The following is a 17204-nucleotide window of genomic DNA, read 5'->3' on the forward strand; positions in this document are numbered from 1 at the left end:
GAGCTGAAAATGGCTGTGTACCGATGCTCCCCATCCAACCTGATGGAGCTTGCAAGGATATTCCAAGAGGAATGGGCAAAAATGCCCAGAAACAAATGTGCCAAGCTCGTAGCTTCTTTCCCAACATGCGTTGAAGATGTAATTACTGCCAAAGGTGCATCAACTATTAGGCTGAGTGTGTACAGATATGTAACCCCTAAATAACCTATTTTTGTCAGTAAAATAAAATTGCATATTTTCTAAAAATCTGCCTTCACTTTGTCATTATGGGCTATTTTGTGTAGAATTTTGTGACAAAAAAATGAACTCAATATATTGTAGAATAAGTCTGTAACATAATGAAATGTGGAGAAGGTGAAAGGGATGTGCAGACTTTCCGGCTTGACTGTATTTATCACTATGGCAATAGGAGTATTAATTATAGATGAACATGTCTTCAGTATTGAGGTGGGGGTGGGGTCAAGCAAACAAGAGGAAGAATTAGACTTGATGAGTTCAGTGACGGGCGGCATGGTGGTGTAGTGGTTAGCGCTGTCGCCTCACAGCAAGAAGGTCCGAGTTCGAGCCCCGTAGCCGGCGAGGGCCTTTCTGTGCGGAGTTTGCATGTTCTCCCCGTGTCCGTGTGGGTTTCCTCCGGGTGCTCCGGTTTCCCCCACAGTCCAAAGACATGCAGGTTAGGTTAACTGGTGACTCTAAATTGACCGTAGGTGTGAATGTGAGTGTGAATGGTTGTCTGTGTCTATGTGTCAGCCCTGTGATGACCTGGCGACTTGTCCAGGGTGTACCCTGCCTTTCGCCCGTAGTCAGCTGGGATAGGCTCCAGCTTGCCTGCGACCCTGTAGAACAGGATAAAGCGGCTAGAGATAATGAGATGAGATGAGTTCAGTGACAGAACAAGAGTCAACAGGTGTGAAGTAAGTGAATTTTATAGGCAGAGTAGGAATATGAATGGGAAGTGGAAGGAAACCAGCAATAGATTTGGTCCATTTTGTTATTAAAATAATGTAAAAATGCCTGACATTGCTTAGCTGTATTAGGGCATGCTAGTACAGGAGGCTGGAGGAGTTTGTTAACAGTTTTGAAGAGTGTCCTTAGCCGAGACTTGGCACTGTATATGATGGAGGAGTAGTAGTTGAATTGAACAGCCTTTATGGCATCCCTATACTTATGAATATGTTCATTGTAACATTGATGTAAGTCAACAGTGAGGCCAGATTTCTTATAAAGGTGCTCAAGACGCCGACTAGTGGCCTTCATTACTCTTAGCTTGGGAGTAAACCAAGGACAAGTGTGGATGGCTGGAGCAAGGATCTTCTTTAAAGGGGCTAGATCAGTGATTCTCAAACTGTGGTACAGTGGTACGCGGGCTCCATTCTAGTGGTACGCCAAAGAATCACTTAATTAAATATAAATAAAATTTAAAAAATAAAATTAAATAAAACGTGAAATACTATCCATAATATCCGAATGGATGAAAATATCTTATCAACCGATGACAAGAAAATGAAAGGAAATACAAATTAAGTTAATAATTTTAAAAAGTTTGCAAGTGCTTCTGGGTAGCCATACATAGCCTACGTACGCATTCCCGCCGGTTCCGCTGACAGACGGTTATCCGCCATTGGTAGACTAGGCTGTGATGGGAAAAGGTGGAGGTGGCTTTGCTAATTATGACGAGTACGACAAAATTACTGTCGTGGCTTAAGTCCGCGAATGGGAGCGTGGATCAGGAGAGAGGGAGAACTGAAGAGGACGTGTGTGAGCCAAGCGCGGATGCTAACGACAGTGGCAAAACCAGCCCCAGAACTGCTAGCAAATGGCAGAAACCAGTGAGGAGGAAGTATGACAAAAAATACATAAAACTGGGATTCATTTGGAGCGGGACAGAGGAGCTGCCCAGGCCGCAGTGTGTTGTATGCGGGGACAGTACTTTTTTTTACTTAACTTTTAAGTACATTTTCATTTAATCTTTAAGAACTGTCTTTTAATATTTATTTTAGTGCAATGTTTATTTCACTTTTATGTGCAATTAATTTTATTTGATTCATTATTTAAGTACAGTGTTTTATTTTCCTATATTTAAACACAGTGTTACTGTTCAAAGTACTGTGTGTAATGTTACAGTGGCCAATATTAAATATACTTGTTAAATAAAACCTCCGCCTTGTTTTTAATGAATACTTAGGCCTACTACGCTACTGTATTTTAATGTTGGTCATTATGGTGGTACTTGGAGAGCCAAGTATTTTCTGAGGTGGTACTTGGTGAAAAAAGTTTGAGAACCACTGGGCTAGATCATTGACCAGTACAGAGATAGTGTCATTATAAAGGGAAACCATACCATCAGGGGAGGAGAGTTTATGTAAGTCAAATGGGGATGGGGACTGAAGAGAAGTGGTAAACAGATTGGAATTACCAGACCTAAGATTACAATAGGTGACAGACATTTTATCCAAAGGAGGAGAAGAGGTAATGTGAAAGCTGCATTCAATAAGTTTATGATCAGAGATACCAGAAACTACACCAGAGACAGAGATTTCACTCAAACCAGTAGAACAGAGCAAATCAAGAATATGACCACGAACATGAGTCGAAAAGTCAACATGCTGCATCATGTTAAAACACTAATACTGAGATGAACTCGGATGTGTAGGAGCAGTTAGTGTCAACACGGATGTTAAAGTCACCAAGTACAATTATGGCAGGGCAAAGAGATGAGATAACTATAAGGAGTTCATTAAAATCTGACAAGAAGCTTAACTTTATTCATTAAAAAAAAAAAAACTTCCCAGACCAGCAATGCTGACTGAGTATTAAGCCATTCTCCTCAGGCCAAAGGGGCTTTCCTTGTATCTGATCATTTTCGAGCATGAGGTCAAGCCCTGCACCTGGACAAGCTTTAGCTAATCACTGACCCCTGATGAAGTTGGCCTCATCCATGCTAGATTTTGGACTTTGAGCTTATTTTTACAGCTGCCTCCTCAGAGGTGGAAATATTGAGTAACGGCCATGTTGGTACGACGGAATGTGATGGCATTGTGTCGTGGCTCTCAGTTCGCAATCTCTGAAAGGCTAGAGGTCATGTAAGGATTCAACCAATCGTCTGAAACAAACCTGGCTGCTCTGGCAAAGAGACTTGCAGTATATGCAATCTGAAATGAGTATTCCATCACTGTAGTCAACAGCTTCAAAGATATAATGCATTTCATGTTAATAAATATAATAAAACACACTGAATGCTGTTGTGAAAAGTTCACAGTTATTGAATGGTGCGAGTAAAGTAAAGCTCCTCCAAATGTTCTAATTAATAAACAGATACACCTTTCACACAGTGTGATGTACTTGTTTACTCCAAGCTGCTACACACACAGTCTGCCAGCTCAGTGGAAAATCAGTATCAGAGCTCTGCTCACAGCCTTCACAGATTTACATATCAGCTGTCAACCATTTACAAACTGGAACATATGACAGAGGCTCCTCTTCCCGCTTATGGACTTCAGAGAATCCCCATGCAAGCTGACACTTTCAGAGGGCCATGTCTGTCGCCATAGCTACAGGAAATAAACCAGTAAAATGTAAATATAAATGCAACACATGCACGGTACACACATTATACAGTGAGGTGTGGATTTGTCTGTGCCGATACTGAAATATTACTACTGTACATCTCCCAAACCAGAAGCATTTTGTTGATGCTGTGTTCTTCTGAGGTCAGATAACACTGGGGTTCCCTAAGGTGTTTTCACTCCGAAAATATCACCGGAGATCCTTTACCACACTCCTTCCCGCCACAATGAGCCTCATATGTAGTCCAGTAAAGATGTAAGGGAACTTTTTTTACCATAATAATAATAATATCTGTCCCCTGTTAGCTTTCATTATTTATTCACATCTTGAGTATTATATTCAAAGGCAAAAAATTACAAACTTATAATTACTTGACAAAATGCTTCCTAGGTGTGTGCTGTTAAATATTTATCCTAATAACTGTCAAAACGTTTATCACAGTTAAGCATATTACAGCGTATAAACATACTGCATTTGACTAATTAAACAGTACAAAGACCTCAACAAATAAATATAGAACTATGATTTCCTTTACAGTCAACAGACATCACATTTGGGAGTCATACACCAGTATTTTAATAGCTTTTTCCCCCCAAAGATATGCGAAGCACTTGCGAATGCCAATTTATTTGTTAGTTCTATTTGTTCTTGTATGAAAAGGACATTGGCATGGTTTGAAGGATAAGCTGATCGAGCATTCATTTGCCACATATAAAGCTCCCTTTAGTTACCTCCGCCATCTTTGTTGGAAGAGGTTATGTTTTTGCCTCCGTTTGGTTGTCTGTTCCCAACATAACTCAACAAGTAGTGAATGGATTTTGATGAAATTTTGATGAAATGTGAGCCATGGGCCAACGAATAACTTATTAGATTTTGATGCAAATCCGGATATGAATTCTCAGAAAATAAAGTACATTACTGTACCTTTAGAAGGCAAGTTGGCCTAGTGGTTAGCATGTCTGCCTCTCGACCGGGAGATTGTGAGTTCTACTTGCGGTTGGGTCATACGGTACCAAAGACCATCATAAAAAAAAGGTACCTACTGCCATTTGGCAAGGCATGCTGCAATACAGATGCAAGTAGGGAAGTCAAACTCTCGCACTTACCAGAGGACTAGACCCCCACTGTAACCCTAGCTGGAAAGGTGAGAGGCTATCAAAACGGAGATCAGTGCCACACCCATACACCTCAAAAGAGCTGGTTAGTACTGGGATAGGAGACTGCCTGGGAAGACCATATCCTGGCATGGAAGGGACTTTGACTTTTTTTTAAACGTACCTTTAGAGGTACAATGGCTTGTCACTGAGGCAGGACCCTCTGAGGTACTTATCTGTACCCTTTATATCCTGTTTGGGAACATACAGTGGTGCTTGAAAGTTTGTGAACCCTTTAGAATTTTCTGTATTTCTGCATAAATATGACCTAAAACATCATCAGATTTTCACACAAGTCCTAAAAGTAGATAAAGAGAACCCAGTTAAACACATGAGACAAAAATATTATACGTGGTCATTTATTTATTGAGGAAAATGATCCAATATTGCATATCTGTGAGTGGCAAAAGTATGTGAACCTTTGCTTTCAGTATCGTGTGACCCCCTTGTGCAGCAATAACTGCAACTAAATGTTTCCAGTAACTGTTGATCAGTCCTGCACACTGGCTTGAAGGAATTTTAGCCCATTCCTCCATACAGAACAGCTTCAACTCTGGGATGTTGGTGGGTTTCTCACACGAACTGCTTGCTTCAGGTCCTTCCACAGCATTTCAATAGAGATCTTGCAGTCACGTGACCGGAAAGTACACAGCCGCCATCTTGTCGGTAAAAAACACAGCTGAATACTGCTGCACTCGTGTACAGAATGGATCAATTTCAACCGATGGACTACACGGCTCATTTTTCTAATGAACAGATAACTAGATATATGTCTAAAATAAACGATCTAAAGATTAGTGACCCTTATGGCTTACCGGACGGAGTTTTCACGCCCGTGTCAGTGGATGTTGAACTGCCAGAGGTGGAATACCCAGACGTGTATAATTACCTCATTAACTTTCCCTCGCTGTTCAGTGGTGAAGCACTGTGTGCTTATAAATCTCTGGACAGTTATCTTTACAGAAATTCAGGATTTGTCAGCGAATCAGATGTGGCATCTTGTAAACAAGAATCCTCATTGGACGGGTAAGTCACTTAAGTATTGAGTATAGCACTGACTAGCCGATTATAGAATAGAATAAGGTAATTCCAGCTGTAATTCCAAATCGTCTGTCTTGTTTACCATTGGATCTGGTGTTGGAGAGGTAGAGGCTTAGCAGTGGAGGTTTGAGTGGCTGTTTTCTGAGCTTAGTCAACAGGCCGGCTCTGCCTGCAGCCTCACTTTTGCTTCCGCTCCCGACGCCGCCTCCTTCGCTTTGCTTCCGATAACAATCCACGGAGACCCCGCTGGTCTCGCTATCTCGTCCGGAATGTTGTGCATGTGATGGAAATCGCTACAAACCGTCATTTTCTGCTGGAAACCAATGTCCAGTAAGTCCATACGGTTGTAGTGGATATTGAAGTCCGGTACAGACAAACAACACGCAAAAAATACACACAAAAAACATAAACGTGCACAGGTAGGGAGAGCTTGTAGCTGCAGCCGTTGTAGTAGAATTGTATATAGTAGGGTTTTCCAGAAGAAAAGGTAGAAGTAGAAGCAGAAATAGAACCAGAAGTAGAAGGCGGAAATAGGCGTTTGACCGACAAGATGGCGTCTGTCACAATCTGGATCGGCTGTGACGTCACATGCAAGTGCTCCATTGGATTAAGGTCAGGACTTTGACTTGGCCATTCCAAAACATTAACTTTATTCTTCTTTAACCATTCTTTGGTAGGACGACTTGTGTGCTTAGGGTCGTTGTCTTGCTGCATGACTCATCTTCTCTTGAGATTCAGTTCATAGACAGATGTCCTGACATTTTCCTTTAGAATTTGCTGGTATAATTCAGAATTCATTGTTCCATCAATGATGGCAAGCCATCCTGGCCCAGATGCAGCAAAACAGGCCCAAACCATGATACTACCACCACCATGTTTCACAAATGGGATAAGGTTCTTATGCTGCAATGCAGTGTTTTCCTTTCTCCAAACATAATGCTTCTCATTTAAACCAAAAAGTTCTATTTTTGTCTCATCTGTCCACAAAATATTTTTCCACTAGCCTTCTGGCTTGTCCACGTGATCTTTAGCAAACTGCAGATGAGCAGCAATGTTCTTTTTGGAGAGCAGTGGCTTTCTACTTGCAACCCTGCCATGTACACCATTGTTGTTCAGTGTTCTCCTGATGGTGGACTCATGAACATTAACATTAGCCAATGTGAGAGAGGCCTTCAGTTGCTTAGAAGTTACCCTGGGGTCCTTTGTGACCTCGCCGACTATTGTACGCCTTGCTGTTGGAGTGATCTTTGTTGGTTGACCACTCCTGGGGAGGGTAACAATGGTCTTGAATTTCCTCCATTTGTACACAATCTGTCTGACTGTGGATTGGTGGAGTCCAAACTCTTTAGAGATGGTTTTGTAACCTTTTCCAGCCTGATGAGCATCAACAATGCTTTTTCTGAGGTCCACAGAAATCTCCTTTGTTTGTGCCATGATACACTTCCACAAACATGTGTTGTGAAGATCAGACTTTGATAGATCCCTGTTCTTTAAATAAAACAGGGTGCCCACTCACAGCTGATTGTCATCCCATTGATTAAAAACACCTGACTCTAATTTCACCTTCAAATTAACTGCTAATCCTAGAGGTTCACATACTTTTGCCATTCACAGATATGTAATATTGGATCATTTTCCTCAATAAATAAATGACCAAGTATAATATTTTTGTCTCATTTGTTTAACTGGGTTCTCTTTATATACTTTTAGGACTTGTGTGAAAATCTGATGATGTTTTAGGTCATATTTATGCAGAAATATAGAAAATTCTAAAGGGTTCGCAAGCTTTCAAGCACCACTGTATATGTACCTTTTTGGCCCTTAAAAGGTACACATAGTTACCTTGAGGTCCAATAATGAGCCCTAGGGGGTACATTAGTATAGACTGTGCCTTGGGGAACAGAAATGGACTCCTACTGTACCCCTATTTCTGACAGTGTGTATGTGGATCCAGGATTTTTTTTTTTTTTTTGCCCATTCCCACTGTAACTCAAAAAGTAGTGAACAAATTTGGATGAAATTTGGTGTACAGCTTTAATATTATCCTAGGTTCAAGTGATTTGATTTTGATGTTGATAATATGTTGCTTGGTGGAAGCATGTGCTCTGCTGAGTGCCCTTCTAGTTTCATTATAAATCCATGATGCTGTATCTCATCTCTCATCTCATTATCACTAGCCGCTTTATCCTGTTCTACAGGGTCGCAGGCAAGCTGGAGCCTATCCCAGCTGACTACGGGCGAAAGGCGGGGTACACCCTGGACAAGTCGCCAGGTCATCACAGGGCTGACAAACAGACACAGACAACCATTCACACTCACATTCACACCTACGGTCAATTTAGAGTCACCAGTTAACCTAACCTGCATGTCTTTGGACTGTGGGGGAAACCGGAGCACCCGGAGGAAACCCACGCAGACATGGGGAGAACATGCAAACTCCGCACAGAAAGGCCCTCGCCGGCCATGGGGCTCGAACCCGGACCTTCTTGCTGTGAGGCGACAGTGCTAACCACTACACCACCGTGCCGCCCAATGATGCTATATATTAATATTAATAATATTCATTGTCATATTTATAATTTAATATCAGTCTTGAATGGCATTCTATAGCTTTTACATGTATTTATAGCTCAAAACATACATTTCAGTGTGACATATTGTGCTTACATCAAGCTATCAGACAGTGGTGCTGGACTTGGTGATCTTCGTGTGAGCCAATATCAAGCAAGCAAAATGTGTTAAACTTCAAAGCCAGAGTCATGCATCATGAAGATACACTTCTGTTTTCCTCAAACTCCACGCACTTGGATTGATGTGTCCAGTTTAGTGTGTAACTTTTATTTACAGTGTAACTTTTATTTTTACTCATAATCTCTTTCTTGCCTCTAACCTTAGATAAAAACACAGCTTTTTAAATACGAAAAGGTCTTGAATAAATCTCAAACACTGAACAAGTGGCATTTTTAAAAATATAATAGCTCAAGCCTGAAAATTCATTCATCTTAAAGGTCAGGGCACAGTTGTCTTCTTGAAAACAGCCGTGCATTTAATGCCACATAAAAGAAACAAAATTACTGAGTGATGAGAGAGCTCGTTGGTATAAATTTGGAGGTCAACCTTCATTTATGAACACATAATCAGTGGCAATCATCCATTCAGCATTACATTACATGGCATTATCCAGAGTGACATATGACAAGTGATGTAATTATGTAATTTATTGAAAAGGATGCATAGACTGCTGAATTAAAATTTCTCCAACATGAATGACTTTTGAAGACATCTGTCCTCAAGTTTCCTTCCAAATGCTGTCTAAAAATGCCTAGGCAGCTGCCTCCCAGAAGAACACAGAGTATCAATGACATTAACATTATTTTATTACCTTCACCAGCTTTGTTGGAGGGGGTTATGTTTTCACCTCTGTTTGGTTATTTGTTCTCAATGTAACTCAAAGTAGTGAACAGATTTTGATGAAATTTGGAGGAAAGGTGAGCCATGGGCCAAAGAATGATTGGATTTTGATTCAAATCTGGAGGATATATTATATACACACACACACACACACACACACACACACACACAGTGGGGCAAAAAAGTATTTAGTCAGTCACCAATTGTGCAAGTTCTCCCACTTAAAAAGATGAGAGAGGCCTGTAATTTTCATCATAGGTATACCTCAACTATGAGAGACAAAATGAGAAAAAAAAAATCCAGAAAATCACATTGTCTGATTTTTAAAGAATTTATTTGCAAATTATGGTGGAAAATAAGTATTTGGTCAATAACAAAAGTTCATCTCAATACTTTGTTATATACCCTTTGTTGGCAATGACAGAGGTCAAATGTTTTCTGTAAGTCTTCACAAGGTTTTCACACACTGTTGCTGGTATTTTGGCCCATTCCTCCATGCAGATCTCCTCTAGAGCAGTGATGTTTTGGGGCTGTCGCTGGGCAACACGGACTTTCAACTCCCTCCAAAGATTTTCTATGGGGTTGAGATCTGGAGACTGGCTAGGCCACTCCAGGACCTTGAAATGTTTCTTACGAAGCCACTCCTTCATTGCCCAGGCAGTGTGTTTGGGATCATTGTCATGCTGAAAGACCCAGCCACGGTTCATCTTCAATGCCCTTGCTGATGGAAGGGGGTTTTCACTCAAAATCTCACGATACATGGCCCCATTCATTCTTTCCTTTACATGGATCAGTCATCCTGGTCCCTTTGCAGAAAAACAGCCCCAAAGCATGTTTCCACCCCCATGCTTCACAGTAGGTATGGTGTTCTTTGGATGCAACTCAGCATTCTTTCTCCTCCAAACACAAGTTGAGTTTTTACCAAAAAGTTCTATTTTGGTTTCATCTGACCATAGACATTCCCCCAATCCTCTTCTGGATCATCCAAATGCTCTCTAGCAAACTTCAGACGGGCCTGGACATGTACTGGCTTAAGCAGGGGGACACATCTGGCACTGCAGGATTTGAGTCCCTGGCGGCGTAGTGTGTTACTGATGGTAGCCTTTGTTACTTTGGTCCCAGCTCTCTGAAGGTCATTCACTAGGTCCCCCTGTGTGGTTCTGGGATTTTTGCTCACCGTTCTTGTGATCATTTTGACCCCACGGGGTGAGATCTTGCGTGGAGCCCCAGATCGAGGGAGATTATCAGTGGTCTTGTATGTCTTCCATTTTCTAATAATTGCTCCCACAGTTGATTTCTTCACACCAAGCTGCTTACCTTTTGCAGATTCAGTCTTCCCAGCCTGGTGCAGGTCTACAATTTTGTTTCTGGTATCCTTTGACAGCTCTTTGGTCTTGGCCATAGTGGAGTTTGGAGTGTGACTGTTTGAGGTTGTGGACAGGTGTCTTTTATACTGATAACGAGTTCAAACAGGTGCCATTAATACAGGTAACGAGTGGAGGATAGAGAAGCCTCTTAAAGAAGAAGTTACAGGTCTGTGAGAGCCAGAAATCTTGCTTGTTTGTAGGTGACCAAATACTTATTTTACCGAGGAATTTACCAATTAATTCATTAAAAATCCTACAATGTGATTTCCTGGATTATTTCCCCCCATTCTGTCTCTCATAGTTGAAGTGTACCTATGATGAAAATTACAGGCCTCTCTCATCTTTTTAAGTGGGAGAACTTGCACAATTGGTGGCTGACTAAATACTTTTTTGCCCCACTGAATGTGTGTGTGTGTGTGTGTGTAGCCAGGATTTTTTGTTAAATTTGGTGGACAGCTTTAGTATTATCCTAGGTTCAAGTGATTTTGATTTTGATGTTGATAATATGTGGCTTAGTGGAGGTATGGACTCTATTGAGTGCCTTTCAAGTTACTAGATTACCGCAAGAGAACTCAGCCAGGCTCACACAGTTTGGATTAAGGGTGTGTGTGTGCTTAAAATTTAGATTGCTGGATTTTTTTTTTCCCTAAAATATAAACTCGTCATGTAATTTAAACCACTACAAATCTGATCAGGCAATTAGTAAAAGCATGGTACATTCATGATAATGAACGTATACTCCATCCATCCATCCATCCATCCATCCATCCATCCATCCAGCCATCTATATCACTACAGTGATGTGGCCACTCTGACAACTTCAGCCATCAAAGTCTCTAGGGAACATTACAGTAGTGGTTTCCTGTTGCCTTCTACTGGATTATTATCAAGGTTTTCTCCTCTCAACCATTCACATTTACACCTATAGACAATTTAGAGCCACCAATTAGCCTAACCTGCATGTCTTTGGACTGTGGGGGAAACCCACGGAGACATGGGGAGAACATACAAACTCCACACAGAAAGGCCCCCATCGACTGCTGGGCTCAAACCCAGTACCTTCTTGCTGTGAGGCGACAGTGCTAACCACTACACCACCGTGCCACCGAACATGTACTAGTACATCTTCAAATATTAGAATATCATGAAAAAGTTCTTTTTTTGTCATTTAATTCGAAAAGGTAAGTTTTCATATATTCTATATTCATTACTCTCTCTCTCATTATCTCTAGCCGCTTTATCCTTCTACAGGGTCGCAGGCAAGCTAGAGCCTATCCCAGCTGACTACGGGCGAAAGGCGGGGTACACCCTGGACAAGTCGCCAGGTCATCACAGGGCTGACACATAGACACAGGCAACCATTCACACTCACATTCACACCTACGGTCAATTTAGAGTCACCGGTTAACCTAACCTGCATGTCTTTGGACTGTGGGGGAAACCGGAGCACCCGGAGGAAACCCACGCGGACACGGGGAGAACATGCAAACTCCACACAGAAAGGCCCTCGCCGGCCCCGGGGCTCGAACCCAGGACCTTCTTGCTGTGAGGCGACAGCACTAACCACTACACCACCGTGCCGCCCTATATTCATTACTTTTAAAGTGAAATATTTCAAGGCTTTTTTTTAATTTTGATGATTATAGCTTGCAGCTCATGAAAATCAGAAATCCAATATCTCAAAATATTAGAATATTTCATTTCAAGTTTGAGTAAAACATTATAGATACCATGTATCTCTCAGTCTAGTTCAGTACACATAGTCATGATCATGGGGAAGACTGCTGACTTGACAGTTTTCCAGAAGATGATCATCAGCAACCTCCACAAAGAAGGTAAGCCCCAGAAGGTAATTGCTGAAAAGACTGGCTGGAAAAGGTGCACCAGCAACAGGGATGACTGCAACCTTGAGAGGATTGTCAAAAAAAGTTGATTCAAGAACTTGGGGGGACTTCATAAGGAGTAGACTGAGGCTGGTGTCAGTGCATCAAGAACCACCACATATAGACGTCTTCAGGAAGGGGGCTACAACTGTCATATTCCTATTATCAAGCCACTTGTGAATCAGAGATGTCGTCAGAAGCATCTTGCCTGGGCTAAGGAGAGAAAGAACTGCTTTTCATGAGCTATAAGCCATAATCATCAAAATGAAAAGAAAAAAAGTCTTGAAATATTTCACTTTTAATTAAATAACAAATTTATTTTATCTCGTGAAAAAAAAGAACTTTTTCATGAGATTCCAATATTTTGAGATGCACTAGTAGAGTGCGTGTTTGTCCCGTGAGCTTCATGCTTTTTTGTTTGCAAGTTTTTGGTTGCATCCCACCAGATCTCTGTCCCAGTGGCATCCCGTCTCAAATAGATGCTCTGTCTGGCCAGCTTTCTAAAATAAAATAAAAATAATAGCAAAAAATAGCACCCCTCTTATTCATGTCTTTATTTGTATTCATTTAGAACACATTATCTGTTCTGTCTGAATAATTTACATAGTGTTTTAGATAACAGCTCCATAGTACAAGTGTTATACAGAAAGAGTTGTTTGGAAGACTGTGTATGAAAGACAGCAGTGTAGACAAAGGCATGAGTCCCATGGAAAATAAACATGAAGTGATGATTGACAGTAGTTGTTTGCAAAAGGGCAGAGGTGTAGAAAGCATGCTAACTGGGATAACCTTGAACCATGTTCACAGGCTAAAAATACTCGAGGGATCATCAGACAGACAGTACCAGTGGAGGCTGCTGCTCATAGAGGGACTCACTTAGAGGGATAGTGTTTTGGCAAGCTGACTGACCTTTAAGCATAAGGACCGCTTTGGTCTCACTATTCACATGCTGTACCAGTAAGAGGACTCTTACTGATCGAGGTTAAACCCATTTAACTGGCTTTTTGAATCACTTTGGTAACTCGTGTTTGCTGATTTGGAGAGGCTTCTGAGCTTCATGCAGGGAGACTTCAGGGATCTGGACAAGTCTTTCTTTCTCCACACACAGGCAACATTGCTCCGCAACACTCAAAATGTAAACTGCAAATGGCGCCTTAATTCAACGTTTGAGCTCGGGCTGTCGCTAACACTCTGCCGAACATTCTCATAAACTAAAGAATCAGGTGGCTTCGACAAGCAAGATCTGTAAGATCACCATAGCAGTATTCCTTTACCTTCTGAGAGGGATCCATTTGACTGTTCTGTATTGTTACATCATTTGGCTGGACCAAGAAGAAGGCAGAATGCGTGACCTTCTTCCTGTTCCAGGGCGGGAGCGGAGAGCAAGAGGGCAAATCACCAGTTTGCCTGCCTCCATTCCTGTGCCACTCACATTCCCTGTTACGTACTCGATTCAAACCTCTAAGAAGTTCCCCTTTTTTCACTTTAAAAAATGCAGATACGAGGCAGAAAACGCCTTCTTCTCCAACCTGAAGCTGGTGGACTTCAACATCATCGACACCTTAGGGGTGGGAGGATTCGGACGAGTCGAGCTGGTAGGATGGCCAGAATGCTGGGCCACCATTTTGTGCAATTCTTATCTTGCTGTTGTGACATGCCATATTTACAGTAATGTTTAACAACTTATTTATCATTACCTCAGATAAATTAATGACAGATAAATATATGACTCTGTGTTATTTTATGATGCATTGCTGCAGTGATATGCAGGTCTTGTGCATGCTGCACAGGTCAGGTCAAGGAATATTGCATCTCTATTCAGGGTAACTTTCCAGTACTAGTATAGACCAGTGTTAAAAGGTCTCGCATGTGACTCAAGGACTCTTGTTGTTTTGTTTTATGAAAAAGAGCAAAGATTCTTGTAGACAATAAGCATAATTTTCTGCTCAAACAGGAGAAACTACTTACCTTTTCTGGAATCGAATTCCCTTTACAAGAACTTATGACATAATAGTAATCATGGTATTTTGTTTGTCGAAACATGTATGACAAAAGTATTGATGCCCCCAAAGAATAGTTTAAATGATCTCAAACAAATTGTAATCCTCAGAAAAGTTATATTAATTGTATAAATTATACATTTATATTCATTTTCAAATTGCTCTTAGTCTGCAGCTATATTGCTGCCTTTGACCAAATCCTGCTATCCTGGGTTATAAGTATGATGTACATACTTGTAAAATCCCTAAAATCATCTACGACAGACAATCAGGCATATGTTATAAAAAAGCATCTGATATCTGCTGATGCTTTGGGGCTCATTTACACCTAAAGGTCCAGAGACTCTTGTGAAATTAATAGCACTGTAACTTTCCATGTAGCAGGATTATTTAGTTTAAAATGTGGTTGCCAAAGTTAAGACTTGGCTGGAGATAGATCTTGATGAAAGCCCCAAACATATATGCAAAGCAGTTATGTAATGCAAAAACAATGGTTCTCTCAGTCTCCAGATTTGAACCATGTTGTTTGAATTACAGATGGTAACATCCATGTGGAAATGTTTGAAAATATAGGAACATTAAAGGTGGCATATAATACCCCTTTTCCACAAGTTGGCATAGTTCCCTGAGGTCTTAATAAAAGGTCTGTGACATGCTTTGGTCAAAATACCTCAAGGATAAAGCACCACGGCTCCCTTCTCGCCCTGTCTAAACAGCCCTGTTCAGAACGGACGATTTGAGGAATGGCCTGTTTCTTTAAATGATAATGAGCCACTGCTCACCCCACCCCCTTCTTCCGCCAGCCAATCAGGTAGCACTTTCCTCAGGAAGATTTGTTTGCACAGGCAGTTCTCAAGCCATGAGTGGAGATACTCTAATGAGGAGGCGGGATTATTCTAATGAGCTCCACTTATGACATAGTAAAGGGGAGCGACAGCTTGTTGAACCTCATGTTTTCTGATAGAGGCTGGTAGACACTCCAGAAACCCAAAGTTATGTGCACAAGCACTGAAAAGTGACTTTTTCATTATATCTCCCCTATAAATTGTCCATATAAAAAAGCAGTTTAAGATAAACCTTCGACATTTTTAAATGCTGCTCTGTGCTGTTATTGTCTTCAAAGGAGGCTTCATCAAAGAGGCTTCATCAAATGTTAATTGTAAGGGTGCCGGAAATTACAAAGCCCTGTAGTACAATCTGCACTTTTATTATTTTTTTTTAATTAAAGTGTTAAAACTATACTAAGGTATTTGAACTCACTCGTTGGAAAGGGTATCCATTTTTTTTTCTCATTTTCATGATGTAAGCACTTCTAGAGTTGACTGAAAATTTATGAAACATCACACTTCATTAATATTTAGTTATCTATGAAAAGCAGAATGGTAACAAGATGTGAAAAACAGATTTTTCAGAAAGTATTTGTATATACTAGCATATAAAAAGGGATTGGGCTTGCCCGATACATGGAGCATGTCGCAATGCAGACCTGCGGATTCCTTTTGCAGCATCGTAAGGAAAAGGAAAAGCCCGGTTGTCTGGCCTAAGGAGGAATCCCCATGTACTGGACCTATTTTAGGCTGCGTAGCTCTATGGTAATTAAAAAAAAAGTGTCCTTTTACCAGCCGTGTATCTTCTGTGCGAGTAGTGTGATCAGATGGCGTCTGACGTGTACGATACGCTATGTGAAACATCTACGCATTCTGTTCGCCTATATTCAGGTTTCCAAAACTATGATTAGTACGTGGAAGTGGTAGCCACACTGGGTGCAAACACAGACATACATATCCAGCAAGGTGCTGCTGACGAGCATGAAATTTAATGACTTCTATATTACCCCATGCTGCTACATGCCTGAAAGTCAACATCATTTAAAGATCTCATGAGGTGAAGTCACAGTTTTGTCAGATTGAATACATGATCTGTGGCAAGCTACGTATCCAATATGGCTACCACTTCCTTCTTGTAGAAAATGTATCAAGATAATAATAACCTTCACATGTAGCAACTGGAAACAGTCAAAAACTTTCTTCTGTACAATAATTAGTCAATGAGGTAACAGTTATTCTAGGAGATACAATATTTTATCATATGACCCATATGGACCCGTGCGTACGCTCTTCATAAAACCAAGTCACGTGACTGGGCAGATACGGATTTTTGAATCCACTCTGGAAAAATCTGTATGCGGCCCTCGACTCGTTTCCTTCGCTTCCGCCATTTTCATTTTGCTCTGAATTGTTACTTTGAAAAATGTGCGACTCAATTGAGCACAATGAAAGTGAATTTTATTATCCAGATGATTTATCAGACACCGTCCTAATTAAACAAGCTGAAATTGTCAAAGAAAATGAAAAAAAGTACTTTTGAGCGAAGAAATTCACTTCTTTATACAAGGACGACAACATGAAAACACTTAAAAAAATTAAGTATGACATGAACATTTTCAAAAGATTTCTTGCTGACGTTAAGGAGGAAAGAGACATAACAGTCATCCCCTTGAAGGAGTGAGACAGCTTGACATGTAGTTTCTATATACAAGCGAAGAAAAAAAGGAAATTTAAACTATGAAATTTAAATTTGTCTTCCTTTTTGCAAAGTATTCAATGCTACCTTGACAACAACAGCAACAACAACAGTAAGATAAACATCCTGAAAGATGAAGACTTTAAAAAGTCCAGGGAAGTCCTGAAGTCCAAGCTACTCGGAAAAAATGGAAAAGGCAACAAACCAAATTCCACAGAAGCCTTGACAGGTGTTAGTTAAAAAATGGTCAGATGATAA

The 17204-nt window shown here is 40.8% G+C and overlaps 1 protein-coding gene across 1 annotated transcript in view; it reads left to right on the plus strand.

Moving 5' to 3' along the window:
* Window positions 1–17204, plus strand: part of prkg1b (protein kinase cGMP-dependent 1b) — a 528001-nt gene that overhangs the window by 501239 nt on the left and 9558 nt on the right. Inside the window, exon 10 of the mRNA XM_060939567.1 lies at window positions 13922–14018. Coding sequence (XP_060795550.1) covers window positions 13922–14018 — 97 coding nt within the window. The remainder of the gene's footprint in view (window positions 1–13921; window positions 14019–17204) is intronic.

Source organism: Neoarius graeffei, chromosome 14 (genome assembly GCF_027579695.1).
Source record: "Neoarius graeffei isolate fNeoGra1 chromosome 14, fNeoGra1.pri, whole genome shotgun sequence".
NCBI lineage: Eukaryota > Metazoa > Chordata > Actinopteri > Siluriformes > Ariidae > Neoarius > Neoarius graeffei.